A 19,029-nucleotide genomic window follows, 5' to 3' on the forward strand; every position below is an offset into this window, starting at 1 on the left:
ATATATAAAATTATTTAGCTTATGGACCATATCAGATACAAAATGATGTGAAGTAACACAAATATATCATTATAGCGGGTTAACCTATGAGATCTCTCGATCTATTGGCGTATGATCTGAATCTTTCATTAGCAACTTCACAAGAACAAATTTTAAAACCATTTTTAAACCTTCTCTAAGTTTCAGTTATTGTTCTAAATTTTAATTTTTTTTAAGTAAAAAAAGCTAATTAATCAAAAATATTAATTTTATATTGATGCCATTACAAGTCGATTCTAGTGTATATTCCAGTGCATCATAAAATAGTTATTTACAACCCAAATATCGATAATTTAATATTTTAATGTTTATTTGTTGTAGTCGAATCCGAAGAGATGATCCAGTGACATCATATTCCAACAAAATCCTTAATCATGGCTCCAACTTTCTCGTAATTGTTTTCCCTAAAATGTTTATATTGTTGAGTTGAAAATGGACGATAAAGTCTTGATTTCCCTTCTCCAACAACCTCACTCGGGGCGTGTATTTCTCTAGATTCATCTTCAGGTGTCGATGTGTAAACGATAGAGAATCTTTTCATATTATTTTTCCTCAAAACGACTCTATGTATGGCAGATCTCAACCTCCCGTTGCTCCAAGCCTCCAATAAATCTCCAATGTTCACCACAAGAATACCGTCCTCGCTTGGCTTTACGTCGATCCAGTCGCCTCCTTTCGATCTCATTTGTAGCCCCCTGATGTCGTTTGGGAACACTATTGTCACGTAGCTGATGTCCGTGTGCTTCTTAAACACTTCAACTTCTTCCTCGTCATTCATGCCAAGAGGAGTGTAGCTGTTTATTCTTAGGTAGCCATTACAGTTGCTGAACTCGGGATCATAGAATTTGTTTTCAATATTATCCCCCAAGATGTTTAGTAATAGCTTCAGTACTCTTTTCGATATTTCTGTCATTTTGCTTCCATATTCGTCTAGAAGATTGCTGCAAATAAACTCGAACATACAAACACAAATTAGTGTCTAAATAAAGAAGATAATGGTAGAACAATCATATAAAATAAAGCCCAGTTAACAATCGCGCAGATTTTAATAGTGACGAAAGCAAACATTTTTAAGGAGAAGACAACCTGAATTCAGTAGCTTGGTGGCCGAATATGGATTGAGTGAGACCCAACGCAGCAACAGAGGTTGAGAAGTTGGGTCCCGAAACCCTGAAGCTCTCAAAGAAAGGTGACACCACAAATCTCGGGGTATACGAGGAAACTCCCATTGTTAGTTTTTGCTTGGTCTCCTCGGGAGAAGAAAAAAGCTCATCAACACTCGAGATGAGTTTCTCGTAAAACTCCTTTGAAAAGCCATGGTTTCTGATGAAGAAGAATCCCAATTCATTGCACGCTCTAAGTAGAGAAGATGCAGTCGATTCGGTCAAGCTCTTACAACCAAGGTCTATCACTGGAACTTCTTCTATCGACATATTCTGCAACATGAACAAACTCTACTGTTTTGGAACCGAACACGAATGTGTTCTTTTTCCAATTTTGTTGGGACTGTTGTTCCTTAAATAATGTTTTTTTAAATTGGTGTCTTACTGTTGTGTAGTAAAAATATTCTACTTTTTTATTCATACCTTAATTTGAAGGTATTAAAGATTATTAGGAGTAGTCCCACGTTAGGTGAGGATAAAACTTGAAATGTATTATATCCCAAAATAATAATAATAATAAATAAATAAATGGAAAAAAAATAATTCCAAGTATTAATTAAAAAATAAGCTAATGAATAATTCAAAATTAATTTCCAGTAAGTTAATTAAATCTAGGCAATATATGAAATAATTTATAATAATTCATTCAAATTATTTTAGAAAATTAAAATCAATCAATTAAATTTATTTATTTCTTATTAAATATTTAATAATTCATTTCAATATTAAAATAAATCAATTAAAAAAGAATTGGGTATCAATTAGTTAGTGCAAATTTATTTAACATAATTACCGATTAATTAGAATGTGAATTTATTTAAATTAAATATGGGATAAAATTGCACATCTAGTCTCTATAATTAATAATAAATAAAAAAACTAATTAATAAAAAATATTAATTTTATACTGAGATCATCACAAGTCAATTCCGGTGTATATTCCAGTACATTATAAGATAATTATTTAAGATCCATATATCGATAATTTGATATTTTTAATGTTTATTTGTTGTAGTCGAATCGAACAGAGATAATCCAACAACATCATATTCCAACAAAATCCTTAATCGTGGCTCCAACTTTCTCGTAATTGTTTTCCCTAAAATGCTTATATTGTTGGACTGAAAACGAGCGGTAAAGTCTTGATTTCCCTTCTCCAACGACCTCACTCGGTGCATATATTTCTCTTGATTCATCTTCCGGTGTCGATAAGAAAGCGATAGAGAATCTCTTCGTAATATTTTTCCTTAAAACAACTCTATGTAAGGCAGATCTCAGCCTCCCGTTGCTCCAAGCCTCCATATAATCTCCAATGTTCACTACAAGATTACCGTCCTCGCTCGGCCTTACGTCGATCCAGTCGCCTCCTTTCGATCTCATTTGTAGCCCCCTCATGTCATTTGGGAACACTATCGTCACGTAGCTGAGGTCGGTGTGCTTCTTGAACACTTCGACTTCTTCTTCATCATTCATGCCTAGAGGAGTGTAGCCGTTTATTCTTAGGTAGCTACTGCAGTTGCTGAACTCGGGATCATATTTATTTTCAATATTATCCCCCAAGATCGTCAGTAACAGCTTCACTACTTTTTTCGATACTTCTGTCATTTTGCTTCCATATTCGTCTAGAAGATTGCTGCAAATAAACTCGAACATACAAACTCAAAATAAAGAAGAAGATGATGAATATGGTTGGTTGTTATATTCTTTCACGAATATATCGAAACACAACATTCAAAAGTTGTAGCTCTACTGGAGATAAATTTAAGAAAGATGACCTGAATTTAGTAGCTTGGTAGCCGAATTGGGACTGAGTGAAACCCTGTGCAGCAGCCGAGGCTGAAAACTTGGGTCCTGAAAGCTTGAAGCTCTCCACAAAAGGCGAGACCACAAATCTTGGAGTGTATGAGGAAACTCCTTGTTTCAGCTTTTGCTTGGTCTCCTCGGGAGAAGAAAAAAGTTGATCAATGCCGGAAATGAGTTTCTGGTAAAACTCCTTCGAAATGCCATGGTTTTTTATGAAGAAAAACCCCAATTCAGTGCACGCTTTGGATAGAGAAGATGCAGTCGATTCAGTCAAGCTCTGGGAGCTAATGTCTATCACGGGAAATTCCTCTATCGACATATTGTGCTATACTTACAAACCCTACGATTTTGGAACCAAACAAGAATACGATATTGTTCAATTTGATTGAGTTGTTGTTCCTTAAATAATGTTCTTTTCCGTGGTTACATACACCGTTATGTCTTAATTCTACTTTCTTGTCTTACCTCTTTGATGGGTTAAGTTTAAATACGACATTTATGCTTTCTTTTATTGGTTAATTTATTTTGAGGGACCGTTTCAAATAGGGCTAAGAATCTCCATTTAAACGGGAATGAAAAAGTGAGTGTGAAGAGATTTCTTCTCGTTAAATAAATGGGACCCGAAACATGAATTTTATTCCTTGTCCTCTTCCCCGTCTCCACCTAATTCTCCGTCTCCGTCCCCACCTAATTTTACCATTACATTTACATGACTTCATACAAGTTCGAATAGGTCATCATTTGATTTCAATTTATTCTACTTTATTTGGCCAATAAGGCTCGAATGGAGATCTTATAATTGACCCATCGAAAAGTAGTTGCACATTGTCGGTATCGGCACCGACTTTCAATTGTTTTAAGTATTTCTTAGTCATTTTATCCTTAGGATCGCTCTCATTCAGATGTAGTCACAGATCATTTATGTACCTCTCTTTTACTCGAGTGTCACGTTACCTACCTTTTTCCTATACCCATTATAAAAAAATTCCAAAATTGGTTAACGCAAAATTAATTTCAAATTAATTTATGAAAAATTTTATTATAATTTATACAAAAACTATTATATTTATCTATTATTTAATAACTTTAATAAACACTTTATTGCATTATTTAATATATTTTATTATTGAAAATGAATTACGTATACATTTCAATCTATCAATTAATTAGTGCAAATTTATTTAGCATAATTACCAATTAATTAGAATGTGAACTTATTTAAATTAAATATGAGATAAAATTAGTCTCTAAATTATTCGTTTTTATATAATAAAAATTTTAACATAAAAAATGTTTAATAAATTAAATTATGAAACTTTCAATTTTATGTAATTTTTTTAAAAAAATATTGAATTTGTCCGGGACTAATTAAAATTTTATAGACTTATTAAATATAAAAATGAAATAATAAAGATCGAATAAACAATTTATTTAGATTAGGGACTTATCAGACAAAATTATTTATGTTAGGGACCTATTAGATACAAAATTGAAGGATAAGGACCTATTAGACAATTTCTAAAAATAGGGATCAACGGCTAAAAGCTAGAGGTCGAGGAGATTGAATTTGAGTTGCAAGGAGCGGTTTTGAACCAAAAAAATCTACGTCGTTTCTAGACAATAAGGCACGATTTTTCACTCGTGTTCGTAGGACATCGAGCTCCACCTTTAGTGAAGAAACCTAGATGGACAGAAGCTAAAATGTTCATACCAGTTCATAGTGGCCGGTGGATTGAATCTTTCAAAAAGCGGGTCGTTACGATTTAGAAAAAGTAAAGAAAACTAATTAATCGAAGATATTAACTTTATACTGATGCCATCACAAGTCAATTCGAGTGTATATTCGAGTACATCATAAGATAGTTATTTACGAACCAAATACCGATAATTTAATATTTTTAATGTTTATTTGTTGCAGACGGATCGAAAGAGATAATCGAACAATATTATATTCCAACGAAATCCTTAATTGTTACTCCAATTTTCTCATAATTTTTATCCCTAAAATGCTTATATTGTTGTGTCGAAAATGGGCGATAAAGCCTTGATTTCCCTTCTCCAACAACCTCACTCGAGGCGTGTATTTCTCGAGATTCATCTTCAGGTGTCGATGTGTAAACGATAGAGAATCTTTTCATATTATTTTTCCTCAAAACGACTCTATGTATGGCAGATCTCAGCCTCCCGTTGCTCCAAGCCTCTAATAAATCTCCAATGTTCACCACAAGAACACCGTCCTCACTTGGCCTTACGTCGATCCAGTCACCTCCTTTCGATCTCATTTGTAGCCCACTGATGTCATTTGGGAACACTATTGTCACGTCTTGAACACTTCAACTTCTTCGTCGTCATTCATGCCAAGAGGAGTGTAGCCGTTTATTCTTAGGTAGCCATTACAATTGTTGAACTCGGGATCATAGAATTTGTTTTCAATATTATCCCCCAAGATGTTTAGTAATAGCTTCAGTAGTCTTTTCGATACTTCTGCCATTTTGCTTCCATATTCGTCTAGAAGATTGCTGCACATAAACTCGAACATACAAACTCCAAATAAAAAAGAGGATGATGAAAATGGTTGATTGTTATATTCTTTCACGAATATATCGGAACACAGCATTCAAAAGTTGTAGCTCTACTAGAGATAAATTTAAGAAAGATGACCTGAATTCAGTAGCTAGGTAACCGAATTGGGATTGAGTGAAACCGTGTGCAGCAGCCGAGGCGGAAAAGTTGGGTCCTGAAAACTTGAAGGTCTCCAAGAAAGGCGAAATCACAAATCTTGGGGTGTACGAGGAAACTCCGTGTTTCAGCTTTTGCTTGGTCTCCTCGGGAGAAGAAAAAAGCAGGTCGATGCCAGAGATGAGTTTCTGGTAAAACTCCTTTGAAATGCCATGGTTTTTTACGAAGAAAAACCCCAATTCAGTACACGCTCTAAATAGAGAAGATGTAGTCGATTCAGTCAAGCTCTGAGAGCTAATGTCTATTACGGGAACTTCCTCTATCGACATATTGTGCTATACTTACCGACGGTACGAACCAATCAAGAATATGATCCTTTCCAAGTAATTTATAGAAAATAAGTTAATGAATAGTTGAAAATTAATTTCAAGCCATTAATGTAAGTTAACTAATTCTTAGTAATAAATGAAACAATTTATTATAATTAATACAAAATCTATTATATTTATCTATTATTTAATTACTTTAATAAACACTTTATTGCATTATTTAATATATTTTTTATTATTGAAAAAGAATTAGGTATAAATTTCAATCTATCAATTATTTAGTGCAAATTTATTTAACATAATTACCAATTAATTAGAATTTAAATATGGGATAAAATAATTCCTTTTTTTTTATTTAAATTTAAATTTTTTTTATAAAATTTTAATAAAAAATATTAATTTTATACTGATACCATCCTAATTCAATTTTAGTTTATATTCGAGTACATCATAAGATAGTTATTACGACTCAAATATCGATAATTTAGTATTTTTAATGTTTATTTGTTGTAGTCGAGTCGGACAGAGATAATCCAACGACATCATATTCCAACAAAATCCTTAATCGTGGCTCCAACTTTCTCGTAATTATTTTCCCTAAAATGCTTATACTGTTGGATTGAAAACGAGCGGTAAAGTCTTGATTTTCCTTCTCCAACAACTTCACTCGGTGCATGTATTTCTCTAGATTCATCTTCAGGTGTCGATAAGAAAGCGATAGAGAATCTTTTCGTAATATTTTTCCTTAAAACAACTCTATGTATGGCAGATCTCAGCTTCCCGTTGCTCCAAGCCTCCATATAATCTCCAATGTTTACTACAAGAATATCGTCCTCGCTCGACCTTACGTCGATCCAGTCGCCTCCTTTCGATCTCATTTGTAGCCCCCTCATGTCATTTGGGAACACTATCGTCACGTAGTTGAGGTCGGTGTGCTTCTTGAACACTTCAACTTCTTCTTCGGCATTCATGTCTAGAGGAGTGAAGCCGTTTATTCTTAGGTAGCCATTGCAGTTGCTAAACTCGGGATCATAGAATTTATTTTCAATATTATCCCCCAAGATGTTTAGTAATAGCTTCACTACTGTTTTCGATACTTCTTTCATTTTGCTTCCATACTCGTCTAGAAGATTACTGCAAATAATCTCGAACATACAAACACAAATTAGTGTCTAAATAAAGAAGATAATGATAGAACAATCGTATAAAATAAAGTCCATCGCGCAGATTTTAACAGCGATGAAAGCAATCATTTTTAAGGAGAAGACAACCTGAATTGAGTAGCATGGTGGCCGAATAGGGATTGAGTGAAACCCTGCGCAGCAGCAGAGGTTGAGAAGTTAGGTCCCGAAACCCTGAAGCTCTCAAAGAAAGGCGACACCACAAATCTCGGGGTGTACGAGGAAACTCCCATTGTCAGTTGTTGCTTGGTCTCCTCGGGAGAAGAAAAAAGCTCATCGGCACCAGAGATGAGTTTCTCGTAAAACTCCTTCGAAACGCCATGGTTTCTGATGAAGAAGAATCCCAATTCATTGCACGCTCTAAGTAGAGAAGATGCAGTCGATTCAGTCAAGCTTTGACAACCAATGTCTATCACGGGAACTTCCTCAGACATATTATGTGACATGAACAAATCCTATGATTTTGAGTTGTTGTTCCTTAAATAGTGTTCTTTTCGATTGTTACATACTATTGTGTGGTAAAATATTCTCGTTTGTTTGTACCTTAATTCGAATGTGTTGATTATGAGAAGTAGCAGTCCTAGTCCTAAAACAAAAGTCAGAAGTAATTCCAAGTAATTAATAAAAAAAAATAAGATAATGAATAATTCAAAATTAATTTCAAGCCATTAATGTATGCTAATTAAATCTATGCAATATATGAAATAATTTATAATAATTCATTCAAATTATTTTAGAAAATTAAAACCAATCAATTAAATATATTTATTTATTATTAAATAATTAATAATTTTAATGAACACTTATTAAATATATTTTATTATTGAAAATGAATTAGGTATATATTTTAATCTATCAATTAATTACCGCTAATTTATTTATCATAAATACCAATTAATTTGAATGTGTAATTATTTGAATTGAATGAGTTGAAAAAGACTTTTAATCGGGTTTATTTATTTACTAAACTTTAAAAATAATTTTGTGTTTATTAAATATTAATTTAAAAAATATTTATAAAATTTTTAATTCGTATATAATAGATTTATGAGACATTTAATTTCTTTTAAAATTAATTGACTCAATAAATATAAAATTAAATTTTATGTCCACTAAATTTAAAATTCAATTTTATTTTTAGTGGTTTGTATAATAAAAGAAAATGATAAAGATGTCACAGACGGATTAATTAAATAAATAAGCAATAATAATTGACAGATTAATTCCGTCCTCGCCACCGAAATGGTGTATCCTGGGTTTAGTTGGATCTCGGATTGCGTCCGTTCCTGTCCGCCGAAGAACGGTTGAATCGATACTAATCCGATGATGTTGGCTCTTTGGAATTGTGATTTCTGTCGGGAGAATCGGACGGCTACGTGGTGAGCGAGATTGGCGCCGGCGCTGTCACCGGCGAGGAAACATTTGGAGAGGTCGGCGGTTGGAGGGAGGAGTCCGACGGTGTTGTTTTCGTGGTCGAGGAATTGGAGGACGTCGAAGCCGTCGACGTATTGGGAAGGGAAGCGGTGTTCAGGAGAGAGGCGGTAGTTGACGGAGAGGACGACTGCGGGTATGCGGCGGGCGAAGCGGCGGCAGAGGGTGACGTAGGAGAAAGAAGCGTTGCTGGGAAAGGAGAAGCCGCCGCCGTGAAAGAAGATGAGGATGGGAAGAGAGGTAGCATTGGAGGAAGGGGTAAAGACGCGGATGGAGAGGTTGCGTGAGGAATCCACAATGACGTCGAGGGAGACGACGCCGTGGATGGGCTTGACCGGATTGGGAGCGGATTTGATATCGAAGAGGCGTAGGACGCGACGGTTGACAGTGCCATTGGGGCGAGTGGCGAGGTCGAAGCAGACGGAGGAGAAGGAAGCGAGGAGGCGGGTTTTCAATCGGAGAGAGGGGGATTTGGCAATGGCGGCCGTGGAGGGCGGAGGAGGCGGTGGAGGACGATTTCGGGAGGGGATAGCCATGGGGGATTGAGTGAATTAGCAGGGGAAATCAATGAGAGAAGGATGGGAGACAAATCCAAATCGAGTTCCAACTATAGTTCATGCATCTGACTCCAGAAAAAAGAACTTCATCACATTGACGGTTCGATGATAGGTTCGTAATTTTTACACGCTCGATTATCCTTGATGTCTGATTGATTTATGTATGCCACTACTCGTAGACCTCATCATCGAACATTGTATTAAGATTAGAGGATAATCGGATCATTCACCTTGCCTAATGCGCATTGTTGATGTTGAAAGGAGGGCTGGGAGATGATTGCTTAAGCAAAGGGAAGTGGAAAATATAAGGATGAGCTGAAATTAATGGATAGCTTTCTTGTTTAAGGATGCCACTACTCGTAGACCTCATCACGTATTGTTCTTTGGCCCTTAGTTACCATACTCTACACCTACCAACTAATGCATGGTTCCTTTCTACTTCTCACAACATTATCGTCCTCAAACATTAAGGTCAATCGTGTCGGTTGATCGTATAAAACACTTCCTAATCCAAAGGTTTCCTACTCTTCTTTTCTCCATCATTCAATACATGGATGCTACCATTCGTAATTGTAAGCATACCTTCAATCACATGACTTTGAATACGGATAGAACCCAAATGTATAGAAATCTAAAAGATAATGAAGTTACGACACAACTCCTCAAGTGTACAAAGTACTTCCCTTCTTGAGTCCTTATTCCTCCTAACTTCCTCCTTACCCACTCCCCAAATGCCTACAAAGCATTCCTTATAGGGGTATGGAAACCTCTCCCTATCAGACATGTTTTAAAACTGTGAGACTACGTAACGAGCCATAGTGGACAATATTTGTTGGCGGTAGGCTTGAGCAGTTACAAATGATATCAAAGTTAGGTGGTGTCAGCGAGGACACTGGCTTGCACCCAAGGGGGTGGATTGTGATATCCTGTTGGAGAAGAGAACAAAGCATTTCTTATAGAGGTGTGAAAACTTCTCCCACGCATTTTAAAATTGTAAGGTTGACAGCAATACGTAATAGGTCAAAGCTGACAGCAATACGTAACAGGTCAAAGCTGACAGCAATACGTAACAGGTCAAAGCAGACAATTAAACATGGACTGTTACAGCCTAACTTCTCAAGTCCAAATGTATTGAATACTGATAGAACCCAAATGTATTGAAATCTCGAGTCCTCATTCACTCACCAAATGTCTAACTTCCTCAGTACCCACTCCCTCCATCAGTAACCAAATACCACAACAACAAAGTTCCTAACTAATTTCTAATCTATCCCTAACAGCATTTAGATCAAACATGCAGAAGATATAAATCTAGCCTCACATTAGTTACAAATGAATAAGATCATATATACATAAACAAGAACAACTTTGTTGGCATATCAACCTCTAACAGAATTCCAAAGCAAAGTCACATATGGTCTAGCTCAAAAGTAGACAATATACGAAGAGGGTCATTCCCATTTCTCATAACAATATACACAAAAAGCCATTCAAGATAAATGTTACTATGACAATAACCTTAAAAGCTTAACTAAGCAGTTTAAGGCTTTGAACACAGCTTCCTGTGCTAATACATAAACTACCACTAAGCTCAAAAGCTAATGTGCTAATACATATTAAACTACCATTAAACCCAAAAGCTTAAATTAAGAGTTCAAACCATAGTAGTGATCACTAAACTCTAAACACTTTAAGTTGATAGGTGAGGGTATAATCATATTCTTTAACATTGCGCAGCTGAAATAAGCTCAAATAGAGTGCAATGGAGGTCAAGGGAAACCAACAGAGGGCAGCTCAAGAATACGTGTAACTAACAATAAGCAAAAGAGAAGCATATATATATATATATATATATATATATATATATATAAATCATCGTGGATTAAGCATTCAATCAATGCAGAAAAGCATAGATAGCAGTGGAAATATAGACCAAAAGAGCAGAGGTAACCAGAACAAGAAGCGCAGTCACAGCATGAACCGCGGACTTGCTTCCACAGGACAGCATTCCAAGGCGAATTTGGATGACATTCACCATGGACAGCATCAGAAACAAGCAACCCATGACCGATCCAACGGCGGAAGCCAACATCCCCAATCTCAGCACCTTCAAATTGATGTGTGCCCTAAACGCCTCATCCACATCCTTACTATTCAAAAGATTAATGGCAAGCTTCAAACCCTGCGCCACAAGAGACGAGAACAGAAAAAAGCTAAACGACACGACCTCGAAAACCAGAAGCTTCCGAGCGACATCAATGCCAGCATCACAGACCGAGGAATTCTGGAGACTATGCTGCCCAGGCGTGGTCAACGAAAGCCCTACAAATACAGCGATGGTGAAAAGTGAATTGACGTTGACGAGACCGTCCAGTGCCGTAACGTGGACACTGGTGGTCGACGAAGAAGACAACGCCGATGAAGTACGGATTCCATCTGCTCTGCTCCGATCATTGTAGTACTCCTTAGGGTACGTCTCGGATCTGATTAGAAACAGGGAAATGAGCTGAAAATGAAAAGAAAAAGAAGGGGGAATCGAAGAGAAATTGAGCTTACTCGTCCATTGAAGGCGGAATTTGGCGATTGCGGATTGAGTATTGAGAGAGGGGGAAGAGAAGTTGGCGGGTGGGGATTGGATTACTTGGAGGGATTGAAGTTGGGGAAGTTTTTGGAAGAAGCAAAAGAAAGGGTGTATGGAAGTGAAAGAGATAGCGTTTGGTTTGGGTTTGTGTATGTGCTTATGCATCTTTGTCAAGCTTTTCAAACTTGGATCCATTTTCTTGGTCATTTCGAGCTCGAGTCAATGTCAACTATCATTCGTATATCTAAATTTTCATGAAGTTCCCATGGCCGGTTGTGGGCGAGGAGGGATTCGAACCCCCTGATACTAAGGTTCGTAGCTACGTGTTTTAATCCTCTAAGCTACAAGCCCAACACCGTTTTCATTAGATTTGTTCTCAAGGTATCTAAGACGATTTTTTCCCTTATTTACCGGTATCTCCAACAAGCTGTACAACAGTTAATAAGAAGATAAGGAAAGACGAAGAAAGAAAGCCAAAAGTGAAGAAGGAAAGGAGCCGAAAACAAGAAGAAAAGAAAATGAGCAAAAACGAGAGACTAATAACCATAGTCTTTTTCAAATACTGTTTCATGGGAAGACCACCTCTATCCCATCGCTAACCTTTGACCAAATATGTCATTAAATTGATTGCTAACCCCAAACGAGGTCAAATAAATTGACCTTCTTGATTTTTTTTTTTTTTTTTCAAGAAAATATGCTTAAACCAATTGAATTATGGTTAGGTTGGTAAACAGTAATCAGTCTATCGGTCCAAAGATATGAATAGGTCCCAAATAACTAGAGATAGGTAAAAAACATGTCCAAGTCTACTTATTTAGAGATTCTCATTGGCTAACAAACTAGCCGACCCATGAATGAGGTGGGAACGAACTTCCCAAAAATATTGCTCGGGACCATAGTCTGTATAGGATGAAAAGGACGACCCAATATTCTTGAGTTAATTTGTATGACTTGAGCGTTCTTCGTCTAAAAGCTTTAGATCAAATTCTTGTTGTTAAGTGCAATAGAATCATATGAGCTTACTAAATTCACTAACTAGAACAATAAGTTACTTTTTCTAGCACTCAACCGATTGAAGTTAAATATCTCGATTGATATCTGTTCATAGATACCGCGTTAATACAAATTAACCTCCGTATTTTTCATTCTTCCTTCCTTTCTTTTGTAGTTCGTGGAATATGCTAGTGGTCGATCCAATTGTTGAATCCCAGTAGTGGAACCATCCACAAGATCTTCAGCAAAATCATACCAACTTTTGTAATTTCAAGAACAGTTCCTTTTCACAAAATCTGTTGCTTATACTTCAAAATTAGTTCTCGCCGTCGAAAACCCACTTCTCCAATCGATCCAATACCATAACCATCCAAACCAAAATTCAGGGTTCTCACAGTTCATCGGCAAGATTCTACGCCGTTGCATCTCTTCATCGTTTCAATGAGCGAAGGGGAAGAGATTTCAGTGAAAATCCACAGAATCCGACTCCCGTTTTGAGCCCAAGTCCACTTCAAACTTCAAGTATTTGCTCAGTTCAGTAGCGCGTCATCGGTTTTCTTCATTTAATCTTCGATTTGTGTGTAAAGCGCTGTCGACGGATTAGGAGTGTTTCTATTCAGTGAGTAATCGTAATTCTGTTTTTGGGGTTTCGTTTTGTCATTCATTCTATGGTACTTTGCTGCTTGGATCCTGAAACGTTTGTAATTTACGGAATCTTTGTTGTTCTTCTATCTAAGTTCATGCCCTAATCTGGCTGCTAATTGAATTTTCCCACATGTCGACTCTTGTGGTTGATTAAAGAGTAAGGCAGATTGTTGAAACTAGGCTGCATTTTCATTGTTCTACATAGTTGATTGATGTTTGTAGTACTACCTAGTTGGAGAATTGCTATATACTTGAATTATTTCACTCAGGTTTTTGATACTGATTCAAAAGAATGGCAATGGTTCATGTTTCACTTAGGTTCTCTATTGATTGATGCTGTTCTGATTGTTTTTCTTTTCCTGCTGTTTGAAGGAATGAAGTTACCTGTCATCCAGGTACAGCAGTGTTCATTTTGTAAATCCATTTTTTTTGTTCTTGTTTGTGTAAACTTCTTTGTGCTTCACATCGTGAGTTGATGGAGTCAAACATGATCAAAAGCTTGTGATGGGAAGTTTTCTTATCAAGAAGGCTTCTTTGAAATGAGTCCAATCATGGGATAAGATAGAAGAGTCGATTGTTTCTTATTTCCTTTTTTTAGTTTGAACGAATGGAGGATATTTGTGAGATCCAACATCCATTGGAGAGAGGAACGAGTGCCAACGAGGACGCTGGGCCCCGAAGGGGGGTAGATTGTGAGATCCCACGTTGATGGGAGAGGGGAACGAGTGTCAGCGAGGACGCTGGGCCTCGAAAGGAGGTAGATTGTGAGATCTCACACCGGTTGGAGAGGGGAACGAAACATTCTTTATAAGGGTGTGGAAACCTCTCCCTAGCAAATGCATTTTAACAACCTTGAAAGGAAGCCCGAAAGGGAAAGCCTAAAGAGGACAATATCTACTAGCGGTGGGCTTGGGTTGTTACAATACCTCGTGCTCAAATCATTGTTGCTTTATGCTTTTATTTATTTTTCAAAAGTTATATTTCCATATTTAACTAGATATTGGAAAAAGGGTACTTTGCAATCTGGAAAAGGTTACACTTGCTTTCAAATATGGACAATATAATAAATACTGCAATTGGCCTAGATTGATTGAGAATCATAACTAATAAAGAAATTCGGAGTGTACTGGTTATAATATCGTTTCCTATACGCTTTAAACTCATTTGCAATGTTAGTAATGTTGATGAACGTGTTGCAGTGAATTTAGACGACGGATCAGGGCCAGCGCACAACGCTATTGAGGTTAACATACATGCAGCTGAAGGAAATGTGATTTTGGAGCCATATGTGGGTATGGAGTTTGATTCCGAAGATGCTGCCAGAAAATTTTATGCTGAATATGCCAGACAAATGGGGTTTGTTGTACGAATCATGCAGCGACGTCGTTCTGGAATTGATGGAAGAACGCTAGCCCGGAGGCTTGGATGTAACAAGCAAGGTTTCTCTCCCAATCGTAGAGGGATTTATGGATTGGATAAGAAATCACGGCCTAGTGCACGTGAGGGCTGCAAGGCAACGATTTTGGTAAAAATGGAGAAGTCTGGAAAATGGGTCGTTACACGATTTGTGAAGGATCACAATCATCCCTTAGTTGTTTGCTCCAATGGTTTCAACAGCTCGGTGAGTTATTCTGATTCTCTAACATATGTTCTATGCTTCATGTTTGACAAGAGGACTGTGCTGAATTAGATGCTGTGATACCATGCAAAAGGTTTCTTTGTTTCTTTGTTCATTGATTTTTTTTGAGTTCGAACATGTGGGGTGGGGTGAGGACTCAAATCTTTGACCTCATACTATCGAGGGGAGGATTTGAGACCTCCCCTTACTCCTTAGGGTCACTCACGACGTTTCATGCCAAGTCGGTTACCTTTACAACCATCCCTTGTGACCGCTCGATACTAAAATGAACATCCTTACTTTTACGATACGAGATAGAAGGATATATATCTAGGGGAGATTCGAGAGTTCTCCTTACTCCCCATGATCGCTTACCAAAAGTCCATCTCTCTCCATATAGGAAGTGTGCTAAATAGTCATAGCCGCTCACGACGTTCCATGCAAAAGTCGGTTCCTTTTGCAACCATCCCTTGTGACCAAATAGCTCTAATATAAATTGAACCTCTTTACTTTAACAGGGCATAGAGGGATATGTAACCAAGGGAAGATTTGAGAGTTCCCCATACTCCCCATGATCACTTACCAAAAGTTAACCCTTCTCCATACCGAAAGTACGCTAAACAGCGATAGCCACTCACAACGTTCCATGTCAAAGTAAGTTTGTAACGGTCCAAGCCCACCGCTAGCAGATATTGTCCTCTTTGGGCTTTCCCTTTCAGGTTTCCTCTCGAGGTTTTGAAAACGCGTTTGCTAGGGAAAGGTTTCCATACCCTTACAAAGAATGCTTCATTCTCCTCCCCAACCGATGTGGGATCTCACATTCCACCCCCCTTCAGGGCCCAGCATTCTCGCTGGCATTCATTCCTCTCTTCAATCAACATGGGATCTCACAAAGTTACTTTTGGAACCATCCCTTGCGACCGAATAGCTCTGAGACTAAATTGAACATCTTTTACTTTTACGGACAGGAAATGTAGGGATACATTACTAAGGGAAGATTTGAGAGCTCCCCCATACTCTCACTTACCAAAAACACCACTCTCCACACCCGCTAAAACCTTTACTTGACTAACCCTCATTCAACCGCAGCTGATGTACATTTATAAGGCAGCTCCACTCCCTTCCATTAAATAGAGAGGTTTCTCCCAAATGTTTACCAAGAAATCGTACATTTTTTTATTGTTTAGACAAAAGTTATATGCACATTTTAGAACCTAAGAGAAGATTTAAGTAAATAAATAAAGGAACAACCTGAGCTGCTCAACTGGTCTAAGGCATATAGGGGTGAACTTTTGGAAGGGATCTTGGAGAGTGCGGGGGAGCTCTCTAATCTTCCCCAGGATATGTATCCCCCTATTTCCTATCCATAAAATGAAGATGTTCTTTTTTTAGTATTAGACGGTGATAGGGGATAGTTGTAACAGTCCAAGCCCCCACCACTAGTAGATATTGACCTCTTTGAGCTTTTTCTTCAAGGGCTTCCTCTTAAGGTTTTAAAATGCATTTACTAAGGAGATGTTTCCACACCCTTATAAGGAATGCTTTGTTACCCTCTTCAATCAATGTGGTATCTTACAATCCACCCCATTGGGAGCCCAGTGTCTTCATTGGCACACCATCCGGTGTCTGTCTATGATACCATTTGAAATCGCCTAAACCCACTGCTAGCAGATATTGTCCACTTTGGGCTTATCTCACAATCTCACATCGATTGTGATGAAACAAATTTATCAATCTGGAATAGTAGTAAATGGATGGTTCTATCCTTATCTGATGTCATTGTGGTTGAGGAATTGCTACCTATACCATTGATCTTGGGGTCTGTCAAAGTTGATTGGACATGACTAATGGAATTTTGGGTAGAAGATTGGAGGACCCAAGTCTACTACAATCTCTGGTATTACTCAAGTCTGTTCTTATCTATGCATAGGATTAACAAGCTGTAACTGGAAGTACGTGGAAAATTATGGAATCATCGACTTTTCTTTAATCGTAGAACATAAAAAGAAAGATTTTCAGTCGAACGAGACGAGCATAGATTACCCATCTAACAAAAATCTGGCATGACATCTACTTGAATTGTTGAGATTGCCAATTTTTTGCTTAGCCTTTGGTTGTAGAAATGCTTCAGGAATTGAAGTAGCGGTAGTACTCTCTCTACCCACTGCATAAAGCTGGTTACGAATGTGAGTGATTAATGTTGCTTTCAGTGTGCAGACATGAATCTACTTCCTTTATGTATTATATTTCAAGTTCTTGGTATATTCAAGAACTGAATCGACATCGACATCGATGCTTGCAGGGCGATAAAGACAAGAAGATCGAGGAACTAAAAACGGAGTTGGAGCATCAGGAGCAACTCTGCATAGCTTATAGGGAAAAGCTTTTCAATTTTATCTCCAAGGTGGAAGAACAAACAGAAGAACTGTCTTCAAAAATACAAGTGATCATCAGCAATCTCAGGCAAGTTGAATCTGGAATCCAAAAACATTATCCATGTCGTCGTCCACAATAGTAAATAGAGTTTAAAATTTGAGTCTCAATAATCTTCTATTTAGGAATGTATAGTAGCCATTGATGTGTTGAACTGAAGATCAGAGTCTTGGACTCTATTATACTTGTTAGTTGCAATCAAAGCGTTATGATTTATGAGTTTCATAGCGTTTTTCGGTTATATATTCATCTAAGAAGTTCGCCTAGAGCGAACATAGCTCAAGTAACTGATACGTTTGTAACGATTTAATCCATTTACTTTCAATTGAAACAATTTTGTTAGGTTTAAAATCAATACAAAACATGTCTTCAATCTCATTCAAATTCAATTTTATGACTAAAATTGACTTTGAATGACTACACGATTGTTTTCAGATCGTTAACAAGTATTGGATTACAATGAATTCCTACTCCTTGATGTTGTTTTAATTATTGAGTTATCTATTACTCATGTCGAGTTACTATATGTAATTATGCCTAATTCAAAGATCAAGAATGTAACTATAACGGCTCGACTTTTCAAATCTAAATAAAATATAATCTTTAAGTTGAGGTCGTTAGATTTGATGTTAGAACCTACAGTAGAAGTTGAAAATCACTTCAAAATTCTGTTTCATCATTCTCTTTCGATTCTAAACACAAAATCATACCATAGTTAGAATTAAATTCAAACATTTGTCGATAAAGATTATCAACTTGTTAATCTAGACAACCATCTATCTAACCCTCCAACATTACCAAAAATTTTGAAATTCAAATCAAGCAAAGAGCAAGAGCGGTTGGGTTGTTTGATGATGAGATGCTAATTACAGGACTCATTAGCGAAGGCAAAGCGGTGAGATTGAAGAGCAGCAGCCTCTTTAGATACCAATGCTTTGATGAGCAATGTTTTCACCTCCCAAGCTGAGTATGGGAAATCCCTTCTGGCATACGAATTCAACAGTGCTGCGGTTGCCTCCTTCACTACTCTACCGAACGCCTCCTCTTCCTCTTCCTCATCCGCCACTGCCACCGTCGCCGCCGCCAGTAATGTCATCTCAGATCCGTACCGTTCGTGAGCTCTCGATCCGAAAATCTTCGCCACCGTCGCCGATTCCGGCGCCATCCGAGGCCAAGCCTCTCTCCTACTACTCCAGAACCTGGACGCCTCAAATAATCGAACCAGTCTCAATCCGATCGATTACGTAAAAAAAAAAAAAAAACTCATGCGTCGATGTGTTTGTGAAAATGTCTACGAGAAAATCTCAATCGATTTAGAGCTTACGAGAGGATTTCGACCTAACTCTGCAGCCTCTCAGAAGAATTAGTGTGTTTGAACGTGTATTTTTTAGAAAAAGGAAATGGAGATCTTACTCTGGAGTGCATCTTCCTCTGGTTCTTGAGAAGAGAAATCCAGGACGGCGCGATAATGCAGCTTCTCCTGCGGCGGCGGCGGCGGCGAAGTAGAGAAGGAGAAGGTAACTGAGTAAGCGAAAAGTCTCCATTGTCTTGGTCTCCGATTTGGGGGAGTGTTTCCT

The 19,029-nt window shown here is 37.4% G+C and overlaps 6 protein-coding genes and 2 pseudogenes across 7 annotated transcripts; 1 reads left to right on the top strand and 7 right to left on the bottom strand.

Annotated features, from left to right (window-relative positions):
- Positions 1-229: 229 nt before the first annotated feature.
- Positions 230-1,560, bottom strand: LOC147790053 (gibberellin 20-oxidase-like protein). The gene is made up of 2 exons (XM_087129346.1): positions 1,126-1,560; positions 230-980 (listed from the first exon to the last, which is right to left on the bottom strand). The coding sequence occupies exons 1-2, from the start codon at positions 1,482-1,484 to the stop codon at positions 389-391; spliced, it is 951 nt and encodes a 316-aa protein (XP_086985472.1). The 5' UTR covers positions 1,485-1,560; the 3' UTR covers positions 230-388.
- A 613-nt stretch (positions 1,561-2,173) lies between these two features.
- On the bottom strand, positions 2,174-3,397 carry LOC111807554 (gibberellin 20-oxidase-like protein). Its single transcript, XM_023693321.2, has 2 exons — positions 2,978-3,397; positions 2,174-2,835 (listed from the first exon to the last, which is right to left on the bottom strand). Exons 1-2 carry the CDS (start codon positions 3,322-3,324, stop codon positions 2,247-2,249), a joined length of 936 nt encoding a protein of 311 aa, XP_023549089.2. The 5' UTR covers positions 3,325-3,397; the 3' UTR covers positions 2,174-2,246.
- Positions 3,398-4,938: 1,541 nt separating this feature from the next.
- On the bottom strand, positions 4,939-6,054 carry LOC111807459 (gibberellin 20-oxidase-like protein; annotated as a pseudogene). The gene is made up of 2 exons (XR_015423242.1): positions 5,667-6,054; positions 4,939-5,524 (listed from the first exon to the last, which is right to left on the bottom strand). The product of XR_015423242.1 is annotated as a gibberellin 20-oxidase-like protein (transcript).
- A 488-nt stretch (positions 6,055-6,542) lies between these two features.
- On the bottom strand, positions 6,543-7,692 carry LOC111807796 (gibberellin 20-oxidase-like protein). The gene is made up of 2 exons (XM_087129358.1): positions 7,285-7,692; positions 6,543-7,147 (listed from the first exon to the last, which is right to left on the bottom strand). Exons 1-2 carry the CDS (start codon positions 7,638-7,640, stop codon positions 6,556-6,558), a joined length of 948 nt encoding a protein of 315 aa, XP_086985484.1. The 5' UTR covers positions 7,641-7,692; the 3' UTR covers positions 6,543-6,555.
- Positions 7,693-8,312: 620 nt separating this feature from the next.
- Positions 8,313-10,485, bottom strand: LOC147790054 (putative carboxylesterase 18 pseudogene; annotated as a pseudogene).
- A 135-nt stretch (positions 10,486-10,620) lies between these two features.
- On the bottom strand, positions 10,621-11,944 carry LOC111806395 (uncharacterized). Its single transcript, XM_023691686.2, has 2 exons — positions 11,739-11,944; positions 10,621-11,665 (listed from the first exon to the last, which is right to left on the bottom strand). The coding sequence occupies exons 1-2, from the start codon at positions 11,744-11,746 to the stop codon at positions 11,077-11,079; spliced, it is 597 nt and encodes a 198-aa protein (XP_023547454.2). The 5' UTR covers positions 11,747-11,944; the 3' UTR covers positions 10,621-11,076.
- Positions 11,945-13,401: 1,457 nt separating this feature from the next.
- LOC111807377 (protein FAR-RED IMPAIRED RESPONSE 1) lies at positions 13,402-17,677 on the top strand. Its single transcript, XM_087129107.1, is given in 4 exon segments — positions 13,402-13,558; positions 14,601-15,022; positions 17,322-17,495; positions 17,497-17,677. Coding segments are annotated over 4 exon segments (642 nt in total). The 5' UTR covers positions 13,402-13,557; the 3' UTR covers positions 17,542-17,677.
- Positions 17,678-18,038: 361 nt separating this feature from the next.
- LOC111807417 (pollen Ole e I family allergen protein) lies at positions 18,039-19,027 on the bottom strand. Its single transcript, XM_023693137.2, has 2 exons — positions 18,866-19,027; positions 18,039-18,651 (listed from the first exon to the last, which is right to left on the bottom strand). Exons 1-2 carry the CDS (start codon positions 18,994-18,996, stop codon positions 18,315-18,317), a joined length of 468 nt encoding a protein of 155 aa, XP_023548905.2. The 5' UTR covers positions 18,997-19,027; the 3' UTR covers positions 18,039-18,314.
- Between the last annotated feature and the right edge of the window lie 2 nt (positions 19,028-19,029).

Source organism: Cucurbita pepo, chromosome 12, assembly GCF_057944985.1.
Source record: "Cucurbita pepo subsp. pepo isolate OVF chromosome 12, ASM5794498v1, whole genome shotgun sequence".
In the NCBI taxonomy this organism is placed as follows: domain Eukaryota; kingdom Viridiplantae; phylum Streptophyta; class Magnoliopsida; order Cucurbitales; family Cucurbitaceae; genus Cucurbita; species Cucurbita pepo.

Excerpts from the sequence above, each read along its gene's own strand:
- LOC147790053 (XM_087129346.1), bottom strand. The coding sequence starts at position 1,484 with ATGTTGCAGAATATGTCGATAGAAGAAGTTCCAGTGATAGACCTTGGT. Across the intron at positions 981-1,125 it reads CACCAAGCTACTGAATTCAG|CAATCTTCTAGACGAATATG; the intron begins GTTGTCTTCTCC and ends GTTTATTTGCAG.
- LOC111807554 (XM_023693321.2), bottom strand. The coding sequence starts at position 3,324 with ATGTCGATAGAGGAATTTCCCGTGATAGACATTAGCTCCCAGAGCTTG. Across the intron at positions 2,836-2,977 it reads TACCAAGCTACTAAATTCAG|CAATCTTCTAGACGAATATG; the intron begins GTCATCTTTCTT and ends GTTTATTTGCAG.
- LOC111807417 (XM_023693137.2), bottom strand. The coding sequence starts at position 18,996 with ATGGAGACTTTTCGCTTACTCAGTTACCTTCTCCTTCTCTACTTCGCC. Across the intron at positions 18,652-18,865 it reads AGAGGAAGATGCACTCCAGA|GTTCTGGAGTAGTAGGAGAG; the intron begins GTAAGATCTCCA and ends TGAGGCGTCCAG.
- LOC111807796 (XM_087129358.1), bottom strand. The coding sequence starts at position 7,640 with ATGTCACATAATATGTCTGAGGAAGTTCCCGTGATAGACATTGGTTGT. Across the intron at positions 7,148-7,284 it reads CACCATGCTACTCAATTCAG|TAATCTTCTAGACGAGTATG; the intron begins GTTGTCTTCTCC and ends GATTATTTGCAG.